Below are 26,535 nucleotides of genomic sequence, written 5' to 3' on the forward strand. Positions count from 1 at the left end.
CACAAAATATTTTTCAGATGGAGGTCCGCAGACAAATGCATATTAATTTGGGGGTCCTCGATTGACACGAACATTTTTGAGAACTGCACTGGTTTAAAACGAAAAAGCAAGTCCCCAAACAGGCAACCATGCACGCTTTAGAAACAAGCGCCCCCCAAAAAAACACAACCCCGCAAAACTACCAATATTTACAAGCGACTTTTACGGAAGAACAAGCCCACAGTCGCTTATGATAAGCCGCGGACATGGCAACACTGCTGAGGAGGGAGGAGGAGAGAGAGAGGGAAAAGGAGTCAAAGGAGAGAGAGAGGGGAGGGAGAGAGAGAGGGAGGGGCATAGTGAAGGAGAGGCGCGTGAGAGAGAATGATAGAGATTAATGAAGAGCGGCAGCTTTGGGACTAAACAGTCAGCAGAGTGAGAGAGTAAGGAGGAGGGGAAGTGACAGGAGCCCGATGTCACTCTGACGGAACCGCAGCTCTACTGTAGGCCAGGGGGGGGGGGGGGGGTATATATACAGGGGTGTAGCACCAAATTCAGGCTTTTGCAAATCCCGCCCCATTCTTCCCTGTTACTATGGTGGGACATTTGACCCTGGGCAGATTGTTTTTATAGTGGCAGTGAATGGGATTTTTTTATTTTTTCATAGCCTCATTACAGCTGTATAAAGTACCAAAGGATAAACATCTAGGTGATATTAATAAAAAGGGAAGACAAAGGTATAGTTACATTGCAAAACAGGGGGTTTCCCCGAAAATACATGTTTTAATTTGTTTAATCCCAGTGGGACAGAATCATCCATTGCAGATTCTTTTATAGTGGAAGTGGATGGGATTTTTTTATTTTTTCATAGCCTCATTACAGCTATATAAAGTACCAAAAAAAACACATCTACGTGATATTAATAAAAAGGGAAGAAAAAGGTACAGTAATTACATAGCAAAACAGTAGTTTTCCCCCGAAAATATATGTTTTAATTCGTTTAATCCTCTGGATCAGAGAGAGAATAGAAATAGAAAGAGAAAGCGCATTGCATCTTGGGTAGGAAGAGGAGAGCCAGATTATAGTTCTCCTCACATAATAGGCTGGCTTTTCGTAATTCTGCCCATTTAAAATATATGTACCCAATCGTAACTAGTTAGACCATTGATAAGGTCCATGTGAACTAGTTTGTTGAAGCTTATTCATTATGATGAGCGAGATCGCTATCACCGCCCGCGGCCGTACTGGACGAATGCCGTGTCGCGCAGAGCGGACAGTTTTTGAAAGCCTGAAGCAACATTCTCCACTGCACAAACTCCACCCCCGATAGCAAAAAGTGAATGGTTTTTTCTGGTTGGCCAGTCAGGGAGTCTCAGGGACCAATCAGAAGGCTGACAAACGGTGAATTCTGGGCCCAAGGTACAAGGATTCACTGCGGGCCCCCGCCTCCCACACAATTATGTTGTGTTTTTTTTTTTGGTTGAAAAATCGTGAAAATTTGTGCAAGTCTTTGAATATTTCAAATCCTTCTTGTTTCCATGTCAGTGGTGCTCAAACATTTTCATGTGAAGGACTCCCCCAATATTATATGTATTTGGCCACTGACCCCCATCTCAAAATATTTAGTTCCAGGGACCCCCCAGAAGCTTAATTTGAGTTACAAATGTTCACTTAAAAATACATAATAATATTCAAAGATTTGCACACATTTTCACGACTTTAAAGAGGCGGTGCCATTTATTTCTGGTTTTCATGTGTCTAGGACAGTATTTCATTAGACCTCCTGGTGTGGTTGTTATGAGCAATTATGTATTCCCTTTGTATTTTGGGTTTCCTCCTCGAGGCTTGACCTTGTGGGTCAAAAGTGACAATCCAAAAACACAGATAGAGTGACATCATATAATCATCCCCTGCCCTTTTACCATTCACCCAACACTGCATGGGTGTGGCTAACTTCAGCTGGGTTACCACCCACCATGACAACCAGGCATACTTAATGAACTGATGGGTGTGGCCACATAAAAACCTAATTGTAACTCTTTCTGTACACTTTTTTGGAAAAAATCTTCCTTCTAGAATAATCATAATTTCTGATAATCATGTTTTAGGGAGATAGCAGATCTACAAGCTCGCAGCGCGGCACTCGGTGCCGTGCTGTGAGCTTGTATATCTGCTATTTTTCAATAGCTAAAGTATAAAATAATTAAGGCCCCTCCACCTTGGGCCCTAGTAACTCAGTTCCAATCCCCCCCCCCCCCTTGTGACGCCCTGACTGTAGGCCAGGGGAAAAAAAAAATATATATAAAAAGAGCCAACGAGGAAGAGGATAGCGGACCCTCAACGCCAGAAGCACTGGTCATTAAACATTTAAGACCCCCCCGGAAGCCCACTCCATCACGGAATGACACGGGGAAGACAGGGAAAGCACCAGGGGAATCATGGGGCTATCGGGAGGAAAGAGACGGAAATATGACACTGAATAGAAAAAAATAAAAGGGAAGAAATGTCGGAAAGGGGGGAAGGGTTCATCACCTCTTTGTTATAGGGTGCAAATGTTAAAAAAATAAAGAAATAAATACATCAAAATCAAAACATCGGTTTGAAGTGGAGCGGTGAATTTGAGCAGCTATACCACGTGTGTCTAGGTAACAACAACAGTGCCCTCTTCTGGTCACCCAGCGGTATTGCAGCTATTTATGCTGAACGGGACAGGGGGACAGGGCGTGACGGAGACACACAAAGCTATCCATTGGGAGCGCTGTTCCACCACTCCAAAAATACAAATATATGAATCCAAAAACTCACAATGCGTTGCAACAAGATAATGTTGTAGGCTTGTAGAAATGTAGATTGTCTATTTTTGCTATCGGTCTAATGAAGAAGTACATATACTGTAGGCCTTAAAGGACAAATATGCAAGCTTGTGTGTACACAAAAACATTCCCCCTACCCCTCCCCTTTATGACAGGCATCAAACAGGTAGTTGTCTTTGATGCTTTCATTGATTAGAGAGATCACTAACGAGTACTTGACACTGTTATGGCCCAATCAATTACCTTAGTACACAACCCCTTTGAAGTTCAAAGGGAGCAATTAAGAGCTCGGGCGAGCTCCCCCTGACAAAAACGTCCCTCCACTGTTTCTGTTGACCTTTATTGTCAACATAAAGAGTGGAACAGAACAGAAATACAGCCAGGAGATGTCTTTCTGCAAGGAAACACCTCAGCACAATAATATAGTTACTGATGAAGGGAAATGTATATACATATATATATTTGAATATTACTCACAACGTGTTGCATCGCGACGTGTTGTGAGCATGTAGATCTGCTATTTTCAAACATTTTGTACTTTTACTTTTAGTACTTTAAGTACATTTTGATGCCAATACTTTTGTACATTTACTCAAGTCAATTTTGGACTACTTTTTCCACCACTGACAATAAGGTGATCTGTGGATCTGTGTGATTGACATACAGGCAGCGTCCTCATCCACAGGCCACGACGAGCCCCTGCACTCCAAAACAGAAAGGTGACGGTGTAGCGTCACAGCCAAAATGTCAAGGGCTTTTCAGCGACCACTAATGAACCCAATTACACTTTTATAGGCATTTCTGGGAACGGTGTCTGAAACTCAGTTTTTCACTGCCAAATCGCGTCATCTCACTCTGAGTTATTATTGTAATATCTGATAAGCCCCCCCCCCCCTCAAACTAGAGTGATTGCATACATAATCGGGGGTTCTACAGGAGCATATAGAACCATTTTACAACCACAAGCCTACTGGTAAGTGTTCATTGAATTGTTACGATTGTATGGCTGATAATGAAATCCCCTATGGGGTAAATGAATGGGCAGTTTACTTCCGACACCTCACTGCGATGCTCTATACCTAGGCTATTTGACAATAGCAGATCTACAGATCTCACAACTCGATGCATTGTGAGCTTGTAGATCTGCTATTTTCAAAGATTTTGTACTTTTACGTTTGGGGCTTGAATTTTGAATTCCAGACTTCTGCTTGTAACAGAGTATTTCTACATTGCAGTAATATCATTAAATCGCAATTATTTTTGGCCACAATAATCGTGACGTGTACGTCATTTTCACATCGGCCCATCCCTTGTACAAATGCAACAGATTGTACCCGATAGTTTAACTCAGAATATGTACAATTATAACCACATTAGACTTTCTGAGTTTCAAATTGATTGATTGATTGAAGACTTTATTAGAAGTTTGCATAGGAAAAGGTACAGTTTCATGACGGTACAGTTCACAGGTACAAGGTCTACTAAAAGGAGATCCATGAAAAGACTAAGCTTATTTCCACTGGAAACCATTGAAGTATCTCATATAACATTGAATGACAGACAAATAGAACACAGTACTATGCAGTAGATATGTAAAGAAAAACAAAAAAGAAAACAGTAAGTCTAAACAAACAGTATATATAAAGAAGGGGCAGGGGAGGGTAGGGTTGGGCTAGGTTCATTTTTTACCAGTTGCGAACGGCTGCTGCCTGTAAGTGGTTTTTCAGGGCAATTTTAAAGGATGCTAGTGATCCACACTCCTTTATGGCCTTCGGTAAGGCTTTCCACATTTTGGTGGTATAGCAGAAAAACGAGTTTGACCCTTTGTTGGTTTTGACTCTGGGTTGGAAGTGATCTGTGGCGCTGCCTCTGGTGTTGTAATTATGGACATCCTTAATGTTTATAAAGTATTTTGACAGGTACTTGGGTATCATAGTGGTGTAGTGTATCTTGTACACCAGGCCCATTGCAAGTTGCTGTACTCTGTCATCTACTCTGAGCCACCCCACTCTTAACTGGTGAGTAGCGGTGAGGTGAGTCTGATAGGGAAGGGTAAGCAGGACCCTAATTAGTTTATTTTGGGCTGTTTGGAGTTTAGTTTTAAGGGCTTGTGGGGCGTCACCAATGGATTAACGAAAACTCAAGATTTCAGAATTGCATGCACAAAACATTGACTTGCTATTTGAATTAAATAATATTGTGTTTTTATTACATTTTTGTTACCATTGGGATACTGGTAATATCTATCAGCACAATAAATATGTGATAAGCAATGCTCCACTCAGCGGAGGCGTGGAATTAATTAGTCGCTCATAAGTCTGTGGAGGTTTATTTAGTCCCGCTCGACACTTGATATTTGTCTTTATGAAGAACACTTTTAATTGGTGTTTTGCAATATAACATTTTCTCTCGACTCATTCCTCCGTGCAAATGAATGGTTTCATAACAAGAATAAGAATAAGAATAACAACGTCTCTGGTTGCTGGCCTGTTAATGATCTATGGGAAGCCGTCACAGAGCCTAACGCACAGATATCAGAGTGAGATCCCCGGCAAAATGAGGAAAAGAAAATGTCTGAGCAGCAGAGACGCAACGTACCCTTGGTTGGGCCCCCATTCATTGCGGATGCAGAGGTGCTTGTGAACCGGGTCCTTCATGTAGCCCTCCAGGCAGAGGCAGTCACCTGCAAATGAGAGAAGACAGGTTTTGGTTTCATCCCTCTATCCTGGATGATGATGATGATGATGATGATGATGATGATGATACTAATCATCATTTGTCGGAGAATCCCAATTTACAATGGCAACAAGGACAGCTTCTCATAGCGGCGAAATGGAAGACGCGTTGAGCGAAGGCAAACCGGACCCGCTGGAATTGGCATTATTACGTGAAATGTTTGAAAACGACGACGATGATGAAGAAGTGTTTCATGGATTTCACGAGGACTGGATAACCTTTCACGGACGCACTTTGACACGGCTAGTTTCAGAGACCAACTCTTTGCAGCACAGAGTCAACCCCAAACTCCAGAACAACAGATTCGCAGCTATCTGGAGGTATTAACACTTACAGAATGATTATGATGATATGGTTCATTCATTCACATACACAGGCGCACACACACACGCGCGCACGAACATATAATAATAATGACAAATGTCGCTCGCCAGATTTACCGTTATATGTAGCTAAAGAGATCCCTGTCCCAATGTTATCAATATTAAGGACATATCTGGAAATGCCCATATTTGGTAATGTCCACATATGGGCATGTTTTGACATAACATAGTCAGGGAACTCCATGTATGGGCATAAAATTGATTCTGTGAGTGTGCCATCACAATGAATGTTGTCAGACTGATGTCATCACTATGACATCATTGACCTTATATAAACAAGCATCACAATTCAGTCGTGGCACAGTCACAACACTTTTTATGCCCATATATGAGTCCTTCTTTACCACATCTCCATGTTTAGGCAAACTCCACACAGAAAGGCCCTATCGCCAACCCAACCTAGGGTGTGAGCGATAGGGCCTTTCTGTGTGGAGTTTGCGTGTTCTCCCCGTGTCTCCTAGGGTTGATACCCTCACAAAAACATGAACAAACTCCCCCCAGAATGACAACAACTAGAATCGTCAGAGAAACGCTGTGGTTGGCCAGATTGTCAAGAATTGGCGCGACCTCGCCCTTTAGGGCGAGGTTGCATGTCACCCTGAGGTCGCATTCCACCCTCGGGTGTCTTACTAGTAAAGGTCTGGACAATGATAAGTAATTTCCCATGAAAGCCAAAGTTGTACGCTATCAAACAGTTTTGAAATTTGGTTTCTAGCTGCTACAGAGGCTGAGAAATAAATGTTTTAGTAGACGTTGAAACCTCTGTGAAGTTTTCCATAAAATCTTAGGTTTTAGGTGGTATTTTTCCATTCGTCCATAGGTTTTTAAGGCTTTTTTCCAGGCGGACTTAGGTCTAAATGGGTTAAAACAGAGTTATAAAGCATTAACACTAGGGAGGCTGAGATGAATCGATACGGATCGTAATCGCGTGCACAATACGAGTGAATTGGTTCATTCAGTGTGTATTGGTACAATTGACCGCTGAAATCGTAATGTATCTTATCGTGATGTATCGTTCGCTGCATGTCTCAATAGATTTTTCATGTAGTATTTCATTCTTCTTTCATCTTGAACCGTTTACTGCAGCTGTGACTGCCAGTAATAATTGATTACATTTAGTTTTACTCTTGATATGTTCATTTGATTCCATTTGTACTCTCTGAGTTACAATGGTCCTTAAAATTTAAAAGTTAGAGAATCACTGGTATTGTTATTGTATAGCAGATGTGAAGTCCAAATCGCACTCAAATCGGGAACAGGGGTAAATCGTATCGCATCGTATCGGGGTCAGGTATGAATCGTCATGCATCATATCGGCAGGATTTCAATGTATCGCAAATATATCGTATCGCTGGCAGTGTATCGAGATGCGTATCGAATCGCCTCAGTGATGGAGATCAGCACCCCTAATTCACACAGCATCAAACATAAAAACAATTGTTCGAGAAAGAATAAAAGATTAATATTAAGGATAAAAGTGAGCAACAGACAATACAAGTCCATAAAACGATAACACAAAAACAGAATAAAATCAGGTGGTAAAAGCAAGTCAATGAACCAGTGTTTTTCTCCCCAATTTAGTCTTGACTAGCCCTTACCCGTTCAAAGATATGAGCTCCGAAATGATGTGCAGTGTGTGGGTTATGGGATGTGCACTGTGCACACAGTATATGAGGGATGGAAAGTAACTTTAACTGGTGCTTGCATGCTAATATGTAGGAGCATCAATGTAAGAAATACCCGTTCCATGTAACGGCTACAGAGATACTGTGTACCGATCTGCATGATTTTTGGACAACATCTGTAACAGGGCCAGAACCCCCCACCCCCCACCCCCGCCCGCCCGCCCGCCCGCCTGCCCGCCTGCACACACACACACTCCCCCCCCGTGTGTGTGTGTGTGTGTGTGTGTGTGTGTGTGTGTGTGTGTGTGTGGGTTTGTGTGTGATTGTGCATGGCCTGAACAACAGCGCCACTCCCTTAACATGTGTGGTCACAAAAGGTACTGTAGGCTAAATAGATATAGATACACCATAAAAATGCTAATATACAGCATACGATTTGTGAAAGTGACAAACGGGCTTCACAGTTATGTCAGGTGTGTTCATATGCTGATGGTGATGCGATTTCAGATCAATTGCTCCAGCCACCGAGGAGAAACGCTGAGACAGACAGACAGACAGACACTCACTCACTCACTCAGACATTCGCAAAATTATAGTATAGATGCCAATTAATTCCTCCCCACACACATGTGTGTGTTGTCACTGCTGCTGTACCCTACTGCAGTGGTTCTCAACCTGTGGATCGGGACCCCCAGAGGGGTCCCCAAATTATACTGTTGAGTCCCCTGATGATTAACTTAAAGGAGCTACAGTCAACTTTTTCATTGTAGGGCCGACACTTTGTTTACATCCTAATCTATAGACTAGAGTGTAAACAAAGTGTCGGTCTGCCAATGGCCAAAATGATTATTTTATCATTATTTTACGCTTTTTGTGGTACATTTTGAATAGAAACACATATATGAAGCTTATTTTTTTATAAAATATTTTCGAAACATTCTTTTTATTTTAGCACCGTTTTTCAAGAAAAAGTTGACTATAGCTCCTTTAATGTGCAACCTTGTTTTCTCACTCAACAGTAAACAAACCAACATAAAGTTTAAGTGTATAGAGGGTAAATGCACATTTCTAAAGTGACAATTTAAGGACTTTGTAATACCTCTAAAATGACAAATTATACATTGGCCAAATTGTCAAATATTAGAGGCAGAAATTGTGAAAATAGCCGATCTACATGCCTCAACTCTTAGTGCTTGTCAGGGTGGGTGGTCCACAGTTAAAATATGATTATTTTGGGGGTCGTGGCCTGAAAGGGTTGAGAACCACTGCCCTACTGGCTCACCTGCCTGGCAAGGAATTTGGCACTTCCTCATGAGCTCCATTTTCAAGACGGCATGCTTGCCGCCTGATTCAAACCCACAAGCAAAAACCTCCGCGCCGGTGGCAAGGGCATATATTTACGCTTTGAGTTTCAGTGGAGAGCGATAGACAGCGCTCTTCCAAAGCCGGGAGTGATGCAAAGACTCGAATTCCCAAACCCTGTTTGATGGAACTGAAGCTCATTTCCGGGTTCTCGTTCAGCCTGCTGTTCCTATTAGTGAGCCAGCAGATGGTGCTATTTCACCTTCTACCGGTCGCAATACATTATAATCTCAATGAGGTTTTGGGTAAACATTACACTTTTACGCTTTAAAAAAAAAAAGAATCATCATGATATGCGTTTAGTAAATTAATGATAAAGTAGCGTATGTTGCTATTTGTTATGACCATTAATTAAATACAGATGGCTTCCAATGTAAAAAAAGGCCGTAAAAGGTCTTATTTGGGATGTTCCTTTTAGGCAGGGTGTTTAACTGTACTTGTACTGTACTACATTTCATTGTATTGACTATACTTGTCTAATAAAATAATCAATCAATCAATCAATGGAGTTTATACTGGTGAACAGCCAGCCATCGCTGCAACTGCAGCCAATAGCATTCATTGCCGTTCGCATTTCGTACCGGCTATAGATATATAGCGCATTTGAAATCACTGAAAAGTAGGCTTAATTTACCGTCTGTAGAAACCAATGACGAGACGCTGTCCATACTGATTTGTTATGTTCTATGGCAGTGATATTCAACTGGCAGCTCGCAGGCCAAATGTGGCCCGAGCAGAGCTTTGTTGTGGCCCCTGGAGAACATTCCATATTCCAATGTAAAAATAAATGTAACAAATTATTATTGGATGGTTGGTTGTACAGGATGACCATTTTGAATGTTCAGCAATTTAATTGTTTCACCATGTTGCTAGGCAGCTCGGCAACATGGTGAAAACAAGAGCTCAACAGATGAGTTCTGAGTGCAGTTCAAGCATCCATTTGAAACCATGTCTGTGTCTTGAGTGGATGTTGTCATTTTACCACAAAGAGATAATTCACCTGGATTGTGTCCATATTCTCCATTATCATCAAAATCTAAGCCTGTGCTCTATAAAGGACTGGCACAGAAAACATCAAAATGCATGAATGCAGTATGAAGCAGGGCCTAATAAGTTACCATAGCCTAATGGACATACATGTCCATTGTTGTGTCCCTTTCTGGGTCTTGAGTGGATGTACCCAAATAAATAATTCACCTGGATTGTATCCATCTTCCATATTCCATCATCATTAACTTCAAGCACATTTTGTGCTCTTATCGGTCGGTGTAAACACTTCACCTTGCCAGCCTGCCTCAAATACTCTTGCCGCAAAGACACTTCCATACCGATGACCCATGTAGATCACACTGAAATACTGTATCTACTTCCTCTTTTGTTAATATCAAATTCTAAGCCTGTGCTCTATAAAGGACTGGCACAACATCAAAATGCATGAATGCAGTATGAACCAGGGCCTCATAAAATTACCATAGCCTAATATGCAGAGATGGGCACACAATCCAAAAAAGGTATTTGAAATACAAATTAAAATACTATGTGAAATACTTACCAGGATACTGTTACCAGGATAGTATCTTGGTGACAGTATCCTGGTCAGTATTAGATAAAGTACTTTTTTTTGTATGTTGTGTCCATCTCTGCCTAATGAGACATAGGCCTACATGTCCATTGTTGTGTTGTATCGGAAATATAGCGAACAACAAACGGTGAAACGGTTAACCACGAACATTTTTGTTTCTGTTCTGTTGTCACAGTCTTGTGGCCCCCAACTTCAATTGATTTTACAATTGTGGCCCACTGCCTAATCTAGTTGAATACCCCCTGGTCGATGGTTTTAACAAGTGATTTAAAAGAGAACACTGAATTTACTAGGCTGATGTTATAATGAACTTCCACCTACAACTATAACACCATGTTAGTTTCAACCCTCTAACCCAACAAACATGTTGAATAGCCATGCAGCGCTTAAGCCCGTTGATCGCTTTCCACTTTTCTGTGAACAATAGGCCAGTCAGAGGTTTTGTTGTTGTCCATTGTTCCATTTAGGTAGATCAAAAGAACTGCAAGTACTTCAGAATACCTGACACCACATATTTATAACACGGTTTCTCGGTACTTCAAATACACTGACACCACATATTTATAACAAGGTTTATCGGCACTTCAAATACCTGACAACACGCATTCATACCAAGGTTCCTCAGAAGCTCCTCTTGCATTTAAACCCTCTCTCTGTATGCTCCTTTTGTCTTCTTTCTGTGTAGTGCTGTGGTTCTAAATATAACCAAGCCAGTGGCAACTAATTAATCTGATGCTGATCTGCCGGCCTCCAGGGGCGTCAATTGGGTATGGCAGGGGTATGCAGCTGCCATACCCTGGGTCCAGGGGGGGAAATAAAAGTTACTTTTAAATATAAATCCATGAATGTCTCTTTGTCTATCTGTGCTGGTTATTATGCTGTTAAATTACAGTAAAATAACTACAAATGCAAAATATAACAAAATGGTCACTTTAACAAGGTATTATAATTATATTCTCCACACTTGTATTCTCCCCATCTTGACAAGATGGTATATTCCCAGGTTCCGCAGGTCAGCTGCACAGGTGCAATGCATTATTGTTATTGTGGCACGTTTACTAACGTGCCAAGTTTAGAGCTCTGCACTTGAACAACCGTTCCAGGCTGCCATATCCAGCCTGTATCCAGTATGGCAACATGACTGGTGTCTTGCACGCATGCAAGACACCAGTCATGTTGCCATAATTAGCTTTTTCTGAACTGATGCCACTGCCGGCCTCCCCGTTTTGAAGTATGGGAACTGGATGCCAGTTTTCCCGAAATCTTGGACGTGCACACAGTGAGACAGAATATTGTCCCTTTCATTGAACAGCACTGCTACCCAACTGGATAAAAATGGTTCATTTATTAAATCAAATAATTTCCAAATTCCAATACTTTTACTTCTACTCTACTACATCTTGGATCCAAATATTGCCTTTTTACTCAAAACATGAGTTTTATTACAAAACATACATAAACCACTTTAGCCCTGGTGTGAGCTTGTAGATATGCTATTATCAAACATGTTAGTACTTTCACTTTTGGTACTTTAAGTAGATTTTGATGCCAACACGTTCGTACTTCCACTCAAGTTCATTTCCGATTCCGGACTTTTTCTTGTGACACCGTGTTTCTACACTGCAGCACTGATACTTTTACTTAAGTAATAAATGCAAGTACTTTTTTCCACCACTGGACTTTAACCACTTCAGCCTCTATACACTTTCTGTATAAAGGATAGTGAAACTATGGTGTAAAAGCTGTGTTGTGCCTGCGTAAGATAAGAACGCCAGGTTGAGAGGGGTTAATGTGCTCATTGAATAATTGCAATGGAGCCCACTGCAGACCAAAATACATACATACATACATATATATATATATATATATATATATATATATATATATATATATATATATATATATATAATTCTGCAATGGAGCCCACTATACAGACTAAAAGCCATCATATATCTCTAATTCTGCCAGAACAAGTGGATTTGAATGCTCCTGCGGTTCATTGCTAGAAAAAAAAACAGACTTTTCGGATACACTGATTCCCCCCGACAGCGGAGGAAACAGAGAGGGAGTGTCAGTTGCCTTTTTCTTCCCGTTTAATTTTCTGAATACCTCTAAACCTCATTAGCATAAGCCTCAAAGTTGCTTTAGTCGACACCGCCTGTGGGGAGAAATCCATCGGTTCACCTGCCAAGGTAAATTACCCCTGGATTTCAACGAACATTTCAAGAGACAGAATGAGGCCTGTGCAATTCAGCCAGCTTAGTTAAAAAAAGAAAACTCCCAAAACAAGTCAACACCAACAGAATTGCCAATATTCACTACTATGACTAACTGTTAGACATTCCTAAAATAAATGAATTCTCAAGCAAAAACCGTCCAATTTTCTAAAACACACACAAACGCACATGCACACACGCGTGTGTGTGTGCGCGGACACACACACACACACACACACACACACACACACACACACACACACACACACACACACACACACACACACACACACACACACACACACACACACACACACACACACACACACAGTGTGTGAAAACGGTGATTAGGAGACTAATTAACGTCCATTTAATGAAGGGAGAGATAACAGAGATTGGCTGTGTGAAGACACGCTCCTTCCTCCTTCGAGCCCAGATTTCCCAAATGCACCGTGGCACCAAATGACCTCCAGAAGCAGTAAACACAGATAGGCAATTTTGCCGATACGACCGACTCTCAGCCATAGTTATTACATTTTGCTGCGTTTAGACGATTGTGCCATTCATATCGTTGTCGTCCAATTGTCCCAATTTCCTCCCCTGGGGTAGGGGCAGCCCCATATCCATCTCTGCACTGTCTCAAAACTCATGGCATCAAGATAACCTCATTGGTCTACAGGGCTACAAATGGGAATTAGAACATGCTTAGCGCTGGGATATGATTGTGAACTCCGGATCACAGCCGTGGCTTATTGAATGCGGGGCCGGATTTGACTGGCTGCTCCCCATCTGCTGCACACCACTGATAACTGGAGCTTATTAGCCCTGGAACCGCCGAACGTCCCTTCTTTGTTCTGCTGTCGGCTCTCCAAAGGGACGTGCGTGGAGCCTCGACATGGTTCAGCAGAATTGACAGGGTGTCACCTCGGGGTCCAGAGGGTTGCCCCATGGGGGGACATGCTATAAGCTGCGCTGTTCTACAGCGGAGAGGGCAGAGACTAGACGCCCTACACCTGTGTTGCTAAAGGAAAGATCACCTGTCGGGAGTCGGTCACGGCCATCGGAAAGGGTTGTCCAAATGTTCTCGATGATGCAACTGTAGTTAGGCTATATACCCCAAAGCTAGCTCTGGTCCATAGCGTTAGAAGGAGTTCTTCTTAACGCTATGTCACCAATGAGCCCTGGGGCTCAGCCACTCGCCTGTAGTAAACAAAATAATAATACAAAAATACACTTCCACTACTCACCATAACACGACGGTTACTGTATGTTGAAAGCCTACTTTCTTTAGTGGGTCTAAAATACACATTTTGGCCAGAAAAGAAAATAATTCAGCTGAATTTTAGCAACTCCACACGGTGAAGAAGAACCCCTTCTAACGCTATGGACCAGAGCTAACCCCAAAGCTATATTTATGACATCTATATACTGGTGAAGGGTACTGAAGATAGATTTTTACATATTTGAGGGTAATAAACTAATTAACAAATGTTTATGTATGTATGTATGTATGTATGTATGTATGTATGTATGTATGTATGTATGTGTACGTACGACAATACAATACAATATGAGAGGTACCACACTCCAGCGTGGTGAAAACAGACAAGTGATGGACTGTGGACATGGGTGAGTGCATTATGTATTTCTTTCTGACCCTGACGGCCTGCCTGTTGTATAAACACAGTTAATTGGTGAATACATCGCTAATAAGAGGCTATATAGGTATTCACATGCATTCATACGTGGTGGATAGAGGCTCTATAGGTATTCACATGCATTCATACGTGGTGAATAAAGGCTCTATAGGTATTCACATGCATTCACACATACTTGGAGAATAGAGGCTATAGAACTGGACATTCATGTGTCTATGGGTACATGAAGAATAGAGGCTCCACGGTCTCTGAGTATATTGAGAGCCATGTCCAAGCTTACAACTCATCTAAAGGTGTTAACTTTTGCAATTACAGCATTTCCAAAACACGCCTGCAATTGCTAACGAACAGTGTGTGCGGAAGAATTGGCTATAGTGGGGATTTTCAGCTAGGAAATTCATATAATCTCCTCCCACACACACCAGGTTTTAATGTTTCGGGGAAGCTGAACACGTTGCCATGGCATTTCAGAGATGGCAAAAAACTAAATGTGTCAGGAGAATTGCTAGACATCAGCGGACATCAATAGGGCCTAACACCGAGCTGTCATCTTTGCTTCACACTGAGCGCTGACGCACGGCCCTGTAATCAGCAGGCAGTTACATTACTGGCGGTCAGCATGTAGATATTGACGAACTGAAAGGGTTCTTAGCGGCCGTGTCCACAGAGAACAGCTTTTGAGCTCAGGAGCGCTTTGGATATCATGTCCACAGCACTGGTTTTATTGACGCCCATAACGCTCTAATGACCGATCAACCGTTCCTGTGCTCGAATGTGCTCCCATCTGCATTATTAGCAGTGAAACGATGTGGACATGGACCTCTCGTGGTTGTAGTAAGGATTCAACGTCTTGACCAGAGTGTCACATATACAATCAAGAATGTCAAATGAACGGTGCCGTTTTCAGCTGAAGCATGATGGTCGACGCTGGGCAAGAGAAGCGCACCATATGTAAAACAATGGGATATTTTTGCTCTTTAGTAACAAACAGTATGGTTTTGTATCTGGAAGATCGACTACTCTCCAACTTCTCTCGGTTTTCTAGGTTTTAGGTTTCATTTCAGTCGTGATTCAACAAGACAGTTAAACATACAGAATAAAGTCAACAAATTATTTTTTGACTGAAAAGGTACGGGCTGAAGCCGAAGCTTATTATGCCCCCTTAGTAACATTAGTAAACAAAAGAGCAAACAAAAAGAAAAAGAAAACCTAGTAACAACAATGGTTTCTAGTTTTATATATCAAAAACAAAAATTCACGCAGCTCTTGATAAATAGCCAGCAGCTTTTTGAATTGTTACAACAACACGGACATTGCTCAACTTCAAGCAGAGTACTAGCAATTGGTGTGATGGGTGGCTACTGGACTTAAATCCAGACAAAATACACGTTGGGCTAAATAAGGGTGTGCAGGTGGGTGGGTTACAAGATGGTACGTTGTGAATGTGAATATCGCAATTTGAAAGAAAATATTTATATTGTGTTGAGTGTGGTGTAGAGCAAGGGTCTTCAACAGGGGGTCCTCAGAGTTACTACAAGGGGTCCTCCAAATCTTTGTGTGACTTTTTTTCTCCTTTTTATATTAACCACTTGAACCCTAGCGTCCATATTCTGAGAATTTTAGCCAAAAATAGCAGATCTACAAACTCACGCCTCGCAGAACGCTTGTAGATCGTCTATTTTCGGTAAAGAGGTTTAGTGTAGAGGGGAAAAGAGCAGACTAGTAGACTACAGAGTGAAAGGTCAAGTGTATTAAGTATTGACGGTTCAAGTGGTTAAATATCAGAAAACAAATTGACATGAATCCAAAATACACTGACGATTGTGCTGGTAAACGATGAAACAATATGGAATATATGAGAAGGTTGTGGGGGTCCCTGCTTCATCTCTCGCTCAACTAAGGGGTCCTCGGCCTGAAAATGTGGAAGACTCCTGGTGTAGAGGATTGCATCCTGTGCCAGAATCCTTTTATACATTTCAACAAATATTCCATAGAATACAGCACCCGAGTTCACAGTCTCATATAGTTTACAATTTACAATTTTAATGTTCTTACATGCCCGTTCACAATCTCCCAGAGTTCAACTACACTGTCAGCCAACACAAGCCCTTTCCACAGAGCATCATCAGAGCCAAGTGCTGAAGTTTCAAATGTGGATGTAATGATTATATAAGTGCAGAACGGCAAAAGGGAATACCAATGAATTGTAGCTTTGAAATTGTAATATGGCTTTGCCCAACAGCGTGTTCCAATTTCTTCTCCCACACTGTCGGAGGCAGGAGAGAGAGAAATTGTCTCTCTAATGTTTGAATGTACTTATACAGGGATACATGGAGGTTGGAGGATGAGTTGAGAGATGATAGTCTTCTGGGAATATGATCTGAATGACACTTTAATAATCCTGTAATATAAAGGATTTGTCAAGCAGTGCATTTATCCATACAGTCAGTGGCAGAGTTGTTGGCGATGTACCGGTAGGTTTTGTTTTGATGCAACATAAGCACCTTTTCCACTGACATGGCCCAACACCACACCACACCACACAACACCACTCCACACTGCCCACTTGTGCCAGGTTTGAGTGGTGTGAAAGTGGTACTAAACGTGTTACTAAAAAGCATTCAATCCAGAGTAGGTCTGAGCTTGGCCAAACAGGGCCAAACACTTCATAATGACTGATCACTCACTGACTTTTCATTTAGACCACCAGGATATAGTTGTAATAAATGACAATAGATAATATTGTGTTATAATCACAGTTATAATCCATTATAGTGTATTATAATTAGGATAGTTGTAATACAAATTTATATTGTATTATACTCACAGTTAAAAGGGTCAATTTGTTTCTATACCAATAGGGGTACTTTTGTGCAATGGAAAATGTAGATATTCTTTATGTGGTGCGGTGTGGTGTGGTGTGGTGTAGTGTGGTGCTAAAGCTGCAGTGGAAAGGGGGCTGTAGAGAATAAAAGTCTACAGTCCAGCTTTGGGCTGGAGTTTGCGTTCATGGATACTGACTGTAGCATCCAACATCTGAGGAGTAATGTGAGAATAATAAACCACTTTCAGCTTGGCATTCCTATTTTGGACAAACACTTCCAAAGGGAAAAAAAAAAGAAATTTACAATTAAATAATATAAATAACACACCCACCATTGATTTGATTTGATAAGCTGCAGCTGTGTTGCTTACATCAAAGTGTACTTACTATAAGATCAGCATTATGCAGCTTGCCATTTTTTCTTTACCCTGCTGTATGTAGTGTTTAACGTGAACCATAATATAAGCTAAACTACAAAATTAGCCTAGTGTTACATCCCCCTTTAAGTAATTAATTTGCTACCAATTCCCTGTGAGGCTGACATTATGTATCGTGATAACATGCTAACACACGTCCATCAAAAGGGCTCATTATCAAGTGTATGTGTTATTTCTGGCTAATACCATTATCCACATGAACACAATGCACTGTATTTTTCAGTCTATCATCTGAACAGAGTTGCTTTAAAACTTTGGCTCAGCCTACGCATAGCCTTCTGCCATTACCCTGGCAGCTTTCACTATACTCCCACCAACCAACCACCACTGTCCCTGGCACACATTCCTAAAGGCTAATTACTGGTATGCTTTGTCAGAAAAGTGTCTCAAACTAAACCTCTTTTTTTGCCACAAATTCACGGCAACTGCCTAAATGAAGCTTTGGGCCCAATAGGGTCTCTGATATAATAGGGCTCAATAGAATTGCTACCTTGTTATAAGACAACTTGTACACCTAAAAAAGCTAACCTTACTTTTGAATGACAGGGCAAATTGTGTCCGGCTTAAACTTAATGTGGCTGGACCGGTGGCGGCATGACAGCAGATGGAGTGTTTCATTTAGATTTAACTATGCTAATCGCCCCATCATGTTTTAATTGCTGTTTCAATAAGCCTCAAGGTCACATAACACTTGGCTAAAACTTATTTTGCACCTAAGAGGTGTTACATATTTTTAATTGCACTTGGCCTTATGCGGTAGCTTAACACCTGACTGTTATCACTGTGTGTTCCTTGTTGTTGTCACCTTGGAAAACACTAGAGCTGTGCAGTGTGTTGTTTGTATTTACAGTAGCACATGGAGACAGCTGCACGCTAAGATGAGCGGCCTAAAATAGTCGGCCTTGTAACCTAGCTGGAAGAGCAGGCACACTTTGCTATAATGAAGAGACTTTCTGAGGTGTTGGTTTGGCAGCCTACGACTGCAGCGGAAGCGTATGTTTTCCTGAAGGCACTTGTGTGCAACATTATTCAGCTCATCTCAGTGGTTTCACTACCATTTTTTTTTTTTTTTTCACAGACCCCCAGTTTGGTCTGCATTAGGAGCCCCAAAATGTTCCATTTGTACTACTGTACACTCAGAGTTGGTTCCTAACAATCAATGACTTACAGATGTGAAATTTCAACTCTTCAGTATGCACTGCTCTTTCTTTTTTTGCTTTTCTAATTATTATGGAGAACAGAGCTTATTTATGCAGAAAATAGCACAAATAGCTGATCTACAATCTACATTTTCTGCAAATCTTGTCAATGGCAGGACGTGTAAGGTTTTTAAATGGCACATCTGTAGGTGGGAAATCCTTGAAACACCCTCAAGGATCCCTGAGGGTCCCTGGACCTCACTTTGAGAACCACTGATCTAAGCGATCTCCTCAGAATGATCCATTATGCAGTCATTAATCCATTCTTAACACATCGGGTGCCCACGTGGTGTCTACGCGTCAATCTCTTTGATCTTTACGAGTGCCCAACGACGCGTTTGACGCGTTGTACAGTAAACTATACTGTACTGTAGCTACTGCACTTGGCTACCGCGGTGATGAAACAACTCCATTTCCCAACATGCAGCGCGCAATTACGTCACCCGGACGTGCTGTGTGGCTCGTTGACTTCCTGTTTACCGGCTGCACAAAAGTGCTGTTTTCTCCGGATTCTCTTATTTTTTTCATTTTTTTCTCAAAACGGCAGCCTCTTCTACCTGCCGTAACACAAACACTGTGGCTTAGAAATGATAAAAAACGGTCCTGACTGAAAGAAAAGATTTTCGCGAAATAAACAGGACATACTCGGATTACATTTACTCGGATTACTTTTCTCGCCAGTACTCTCGCCGGTAGGTAAAATGACGCGTTGCCATGGGCACCAGCAAATAAGACGTCAGAGATCACGTGGGCATCCAATGTGTTAAGGCAGAATGTTGAGACCAGAGAGAGACACGACGACGTCTGCTCTTTGCCTCATAAGTGACCATAAATAAGCGACCAGCGAACTCCTATTACACACAGAGCAATCGAGTGGTGACAGAAAAGCCTGTAAATAAGAGCATAATTGCACTGGCACTCTGTGGGAGGCACATGGATTAACTCAAAATAAAATGTCACGACTGAAAACCTAATGTGTGATTTGTGAAACAGCACCGAAAGGACATCTTCTGAACATATTGCTAGTTTGACCACTTCATTCATGCTCTAATCTTAAAATAATAACGAAAAATAAATATAGGCTATTTCCGCTGCGCAACACGCTTCCTTGGAAGACACGCTGACTTCTGTGGAATGAATCTAAGGAAAATGACTGAAATCAGTCTGAGACTGAGAACTTTAATCCGTGGAGGAAAAACATATCGCAATCTCTTTTTCTTGAACGAGCGCCACAGGTATCGTTGCAGCCCATCTCAGTTCTCACCACTATCTCCACAAGCACAAAAAGTGATCGGATTGAAGCTATATAGGCATCACTGCAATCTCCTCGCAACCCCCGGCATACTGTCATTTCCGCACGTACGCACGCACGCACCTACGCACGCACGCACGCACGCACGCACACACGTGTCGTGCGCACACTGTTCTGCTCACTGAAGAGGCCCTTGTGTACTGTACACAGACACATGCACAGGTTTGCGTTACAAAATGCCCATGTACTGAGCTTCATTAAGAATGTAGCACATAAAAATAAAAAGGAACGCAATTATGCAAGCGGCCTGTGCATGCATTCTCCAATTCTGGTCTATATTTCATTTTAAGAACTGGGTCGGGCAGGGCAGGCTAGGGTAGGAGCGAGGGACATGGGGCGGGCTTGCAAATTATGTATTCAATTCAAAAGAAAAGCAAGCACAAGTCCCGGCGCTCCCACTTTTTGATTCATTTAAAGGTCTTAGAAGTCTCTCGTTGGCCCAGGGGAGAGCTACAGCTACACTGCTGAATAATAGATGCAAACAAGGATGAACCTGCCTCAGCCAAGTGTCCTTAAACATGAAGCCGTGTCCTATAGCTGTAATTAGAAAGAACTGGTGGCGCTCATTATTGCATAAGCTCTCAATGTGGGGTGTGTGGGTCTGTAACACTGAGAGTGTACAAATGCAACCGAATTAACCCTGACAAATTCATTTTGGTTCCCTTTGTATACTCTCAGAGTTAAAAATTAACACGTGGGGGTTGGTGCAGTGGCCTAATGCAGTGGTTATCAACCTGTGGTGATTATGTTGGGGGGTCCCCAGATGATTAACTTAATGTGCAACATTGTTTTCTCACTCACAACAGTAAACAACCCAACACAAAGTTTTAGTGTAGGGGTATCTGCACATTTCTAAAGTGACAATTTATCACTTTTTTACAATTTTGTCTTTTTAATACCTCTAAAATGGCAAATTAAACATTGGCCAATTATTATGCAGAAATTGTGAAAATAGCAAGCTGCCTCGCGTTGAGGCTGTGAAAAAGGCTGTGCTGAACCACTTCAATCTTATATCGTCTCTGTCGGGTGGAAAAAAAATTGGACTTTTCAGGATTCAAATTAAAAAATAGCAAAGGTAGACGATCTACAAGCCCTACAAAACGCACCGCATTCCAAGTGTACAGATCTGCTACTTTTGATGCTTTTATGTGACGATGTAGTATGATCAAGTAGGGCGTTAATCTACTAAAAACAACAAAAAACGAATCGACTTAAAACAACAACAAAAAACATCTGAAAAGAGGTTTCCGCATCGACAGTAACGATCTATAGCTGAAGCTCTCTTTTTCAAGGACACCCTGATGACAGCATATAAGACACAATACAAGCAATGAAAAATAACACAATAACACAATAGGCAATCGAATCATAGTATAACGTTGCAGATGCAATAAATAAAATGAATATATGTATAGTTGTTACACAGAGCATGTACAGTCACTATGTAGTGTGCCCTCAAGAAGCATTTTAAATGTCTCTATTGAGACCAATCGAACCAGTTTCAGAGAGACCTGAAGTTTATCCCACTTGTATGGAGCATAATACATGAAGGCAGTCTTTCCTTGCTCACTGTTCATACATGGACAGGTATATCTAATGTTCTGTATACCTGTGAACGAGTTGAATGTCCAGTGACTTTTGGTTCAACAAACGAGGATAGGTACAAAGGAAGTTCATCACAAAGGCCTTATAAATAAATAAAATACAATGTTGCTCTCTCTATATACTGTAACTCGTTGCCAGTGGTCCACCAGCGGTCTATACTTCTTCCCTCCTCTTCCCTTTTAATCTCTTCGCAAAAATAGCCAACGCACAACACAACGCAACACTCTGTGATCTTACGATCCTGATATTTTCTCCGAATGTCCACTTATCTATTATGAGATGCCTGGAAATAGGGACGCTAGGGTTCATGTGGAAAGAGTCAAGTAAAAACAAAGCTTGAGCCCGTTCTGTCATGTCACAGACACTGGCATGTTCCTTGGGTATCAGTGGATAATAATATGGATGCCTACATGGAATTGATCACTGCAAACCATAAGTGCAATGATAATGTTGAGCCAAGGATAACTGTACAGTCACTTATTAATCAGAAGCAGGGACTGTGGCTTATACCTCGGGAGGCCCTGGATACCGATGAATACAAGAAATGTAGGTACAGTGTGTGTGCCACGGAATGCCGTCGAAACGGCATCAGAAACGAAGGCAGGGCTGAAAGTTCAATCACAATGCCATGACTCCAGCACCAGGAACATGTGGAATGGCATCAGGACCATCATAGACAACAAAGGCAGCAATGCGGGACAGGTAGTCTATGCATGCTTTGAAGATAAGACCCCAGCCATGGCTTTACAAAAAAATAAACCCAGGACCTCTGCCCACTGGGAATATATATCTACAGTGGATGTGTGCGGAGAAAAAAAAACTTCAAAAGGATTAATCCACAAAGGGCACCTGACACAGACACAACCCCAAGACGTAGGCCTATACTTAAGGTGTGCACGCACAGAGAAGTCATATCAGGAAAATAAATATGTTTTACGCACTGCCTTTAGCCTAGCTGCACTCTCCCCCCCTCCCCACATTTTAGTGAAAACATTTTCAGTAAAATCCCAACAGTGAAAAATGTACCTTATAGATCTCTCTCTCTCTTCTGCTCTCTGACCCTGACGCTGACGAAGGTCAATTATTGATTTACACACTGTGTAGCTTACAGAACTTACCATACTGCATTTTAAACCTTAGGTCATCTAAAGCCATTTATCCACACCATTATTATTATTATTATTATTATTTTTAAGTTGGTTAAGGTTAACTGTCATTGAGATGATAGATATCACATGTTCTATACATGTTAATTACAGCATTATGTGCATACTGCAGCTTGTTTTCAGTGCTGGCTTTGCTTGTGATACATTTTAAGAAAAGAAAAGAAAAGAAAAGAAAAGAAAAGAAAAGATTTAGAGTTCCAAAGCACTTCCAGTGAGTGCCAGCGGACTGCAAATAGTATTTTTTGTTGTGTTATTTACAACACAGCTCGCCTCGGCCACCACTGAATGTCTGTATACACCATTCTAGTTGAACATGACAATGTTTTTCCAGTGACGCTGTTGTGCGGTTACAATCTATTCCACAGCCTATGTCTGGGAAATACTTGTTTCATGGCCTTTTGTCGTGGATGCTGTCAGGTGACCTTGTCACCCGCGAGGGGAATCGCTCTTCTCACATCTCAACGACTCCACTACGATGGGAAAGTTTGCCCCACTCTACGACAAAAATAATCACCCTGTTCAAGGCCCACTGCCAAACAGCCAAAGTTTTCCTAGAGCTTGAGAAGGTGAAAATAAGGACACAAGTTATACTTGTCAGCTCTCACAAAACTGAACACATTGTTTGTGGCATTCTCAGAGGTGATAAGGTTATATTTCAGATCTGAGAGGTTTCTCTGTGTTTTGAAACTAGGTTAAAAGTTATCCAAGGACCCCCATGATGATGATGGAACTGATGTCTAAATGGCTGTCTGACTTGATGCCGGTCTTGATCCTTGATGGGTTTTAATGCCTATTGTTGGATTAAATGCATTCAAATTCATATCAAGTCTCGTTTATATGCTTATAATGTGGGCTACCTGGTTGCTTGTTTCTCTCGGAAAATCTGGCAACACTGCCAGCTGACTGAATATGGTGTTAGCACATGCTTGAGAACAACTCTGCGAGTTCTGCGTCTACTAGATATAAGTTATATGTTATAAGTTAATAATTTACTCGACCTTAAAGATGTAAGCTCCAGCTTGCTTTATTGCTTGCACCATAAACAACAACAGCTATTCACGTTCAGACGAGTAACACCATTCGTTACATATCTTCCAGTATATACTTAGACTTATGAATTATTTGTCTTTGATTATCTCTGCATTTTGTTGCCTTATTTCTCTCCGTTTGGCTCACTGACCCTGATGCTGTCCATGGTGCTGAACATTACAGTTCACGAGGTCACAGAGGAGCTCAAATATTGATTTACACATAGACTGGCCGGTGAGAGTACATCTGAGAGCTTCATTTATGCACAGTTCTAGTGTTTTTAAAGATAAAGGTTATGAATCTATGATTGAGATATTAGTGGGTAATATATGGGCATTCAGATATTGCGCCTGCTCTATTGGCCCCAATGTTGGAGCCAATCCATGCAGGAAGTAGGGGTTCCTCTGGGTATGCTTTAGAGCAACTTTTGTTGATCATGGGTCTTCAACAGGGTGTCCAGGAACCCTTGGGGGTCCTGCTGAGTTACTACAGGGGGGGACCACATCTTTGTGTGATAGAGACTTTTTTCTCCTTTTTGATATGAACCACTTGAACCCTAGCGTCCATATTCTGAGAACTTTAGCCAAACATAGCAGATCTACAAGCTTACAACGCCTCGCGCTGCAAGGCGTTGTGAGCTTGTAGATCATCTATTATCGGCAAAGAGGTGTGGTGTAGAGGGAAAAAAGACCATATTAAGTACAGAATGAAGTCAAGTTTATTAAGTATTGACGGTTCAAGTGATTAAATATCTGAAAACACAAATTGACATGAATCCAAAATACACTAATGATTGTGCGGTCAAACAATGAAACTACTGTATATGAAATCTATGAAAAGGTTGTGGGGGTCCCTGCTTCATCTCTATCTCTCAACTAAGGGGTCCTTGGCCTGAAAACGTTGAAGACCCCTGTTCTAGATGTATTCAAACTCTATGGAGGCAAAAGTCTGAATGGTCACACGGTTGAATGAATGCAGTGTAGGTGACAACAATGACTTGAACGGTGGGCCACATAAAATCAACAGCCCGACTGAGAAACAAGTCACATATTTAGCAATAAATTATGACAATGTGACCTCGGATCATTAAATGTAAAACGGATCAAATGGGGAAAACAGATAGCATCGTAGACCGGCGAGGTTGAACAAGGTCAGCTACAAAGAACAAATATTTTTTGGGGGAAACAACAAACAAAACAAAAACCGAAGAGAAACAAAACTGACAGGTTCAGAATAATTACACCACAGTCGCGATTATAATTCATGTCTACAATGTAACACAGCGAATTAACGCCAAATGACTGTTCAGTTTTTTTTCCTCACTCTTTATTTCATTGCGACCGAAGGTCGCAGTTTACCATGAGAAATGTTGCAGCTTGTCTCCGTCTGTCTGTCTGTGTCAGTCAGTCAGTCAGTCAGTCAGTCAGTCAGTCAGTACACATTTTTACAGTCTATGGGTTGGTTCCCTTGTCAGAATCAGAATCAGAATCAGAAATACTTTATTGTCACACCTTAAAAATATAAAAGGGTGAAATTCATTTGACAGTGCTCCTCAGACTTGCAGTTCATCATTAGTATAAAAATAATATAAAAATAATATAAATTGTCTATATATATATATAAAAACATCATCACATAATGAAAATATTAAAAGTTAGCTAAAAGGTTGCTTTTAAGTTTAAAAAGTAACAAAGACTATCTTAAATTGTAACTCCTAAATTAAAAACATCACATTTGTATCTCATAGCACTATTTGTTCAAGAGTCTTATTGCTTGATAAAAGAAAGTTTTTTGTGTTCTTTCAGTCTTGCCCACAAGGCTTTGGTATTTTGTCCCGTTCCGATGGGACCGCGACTCCACAAACTTTCCATGGTTCGGATGGAATGGGTCCTTGATGATCCTCCTGGCTTTGGCAACACACCGGCTGTTGTAGAGGCTCTGGATGGAGGGGAGCTCACACCCACAGATCTTCTGTGCTGTCCGCACCACCCGCTCCATTGCAGAGCGATTGAGAGCAGAACAGCTCCCAAACCAGGCAGTGAAACTACCGGTCAGAACACTCTCCACAGTGCTCCTGTAGAAAGTCCTCAGAATCCTTGTTCCCATGCCAAATTTCTTTAGCTGCCTGAGGTGATAGAGGCGTTGTTGGGCCGTCTTTACAACATGCTCAGTGTGCACGTTCCACCTGAGATCATCAGAGATGTGGACTCCTAAGAACTTGAAGCTGTCAACTCTCTCCACCACCGATCCGTTGATAATGATGGGGTCTAGCTTCTCCTTTTGACCCTTCATCCTGAAGTCAATGACCAGCTCTTTGGTCTTGTCAACATTCAGGGATAGGTTATTCTTCTCGCACCACTGAGCCAGATTGTCTATTTCTCTCCTGTAGTCCGTCTCGTCATTGTTCTTGATCAGGCCCAGCACAGTGACATCACATGTGATATCACAGGTGACATCACCTATGTAAAAATCCATATATGGGCATTCCCCAGAATCCCCTTTATGCCCATATATGAAGATCCCTGCATGTCATCGATCACTGGCCAGATGGCCAAGACATTGCCCATATGTGTGGCTGGTTCAGATAGGGATCGTATGGGCATAAAATG

The 26,535-nt window shown here is 41.6% G+C and overlaps 1 protein-coding gene across 1 annotated transcript in view; it reads right to left on the reverse strand.

The window, feature by feature from the left end:
• astn1 (astrotactin 1) overlaps positions 1–26,535 on the reverse strand; it is a gene marked incomplete at both ends in the record, with an annotated part of 673,839 nt that overhangs the window by 436,835 nt on the left and 210,469 nt on the right. The window contains one exon of the mRNA XM_080725574.1: positions 5,391–5,475. Coding sequence (XP_080581700.1) covers positions 5,391–5,475 — 85 coding nt within the window. The remainder of the gene's footprint in view (positions 1–5,390; positions 5,476–26,535) is intronic.

Source organism: Nannobrachium achirus, assembly GCF_963921795.1.
Source record: "Nannobrachium achirus genome assembly, chromosome: 5".
In the NCBI taxonomy this organism is placed as follows: Eukaryota; Metazoa; Chordata; class Actinopteri; order Myctophiformes; family Myctophidae; genus Nannobrachium; species Nannobrachium achirus.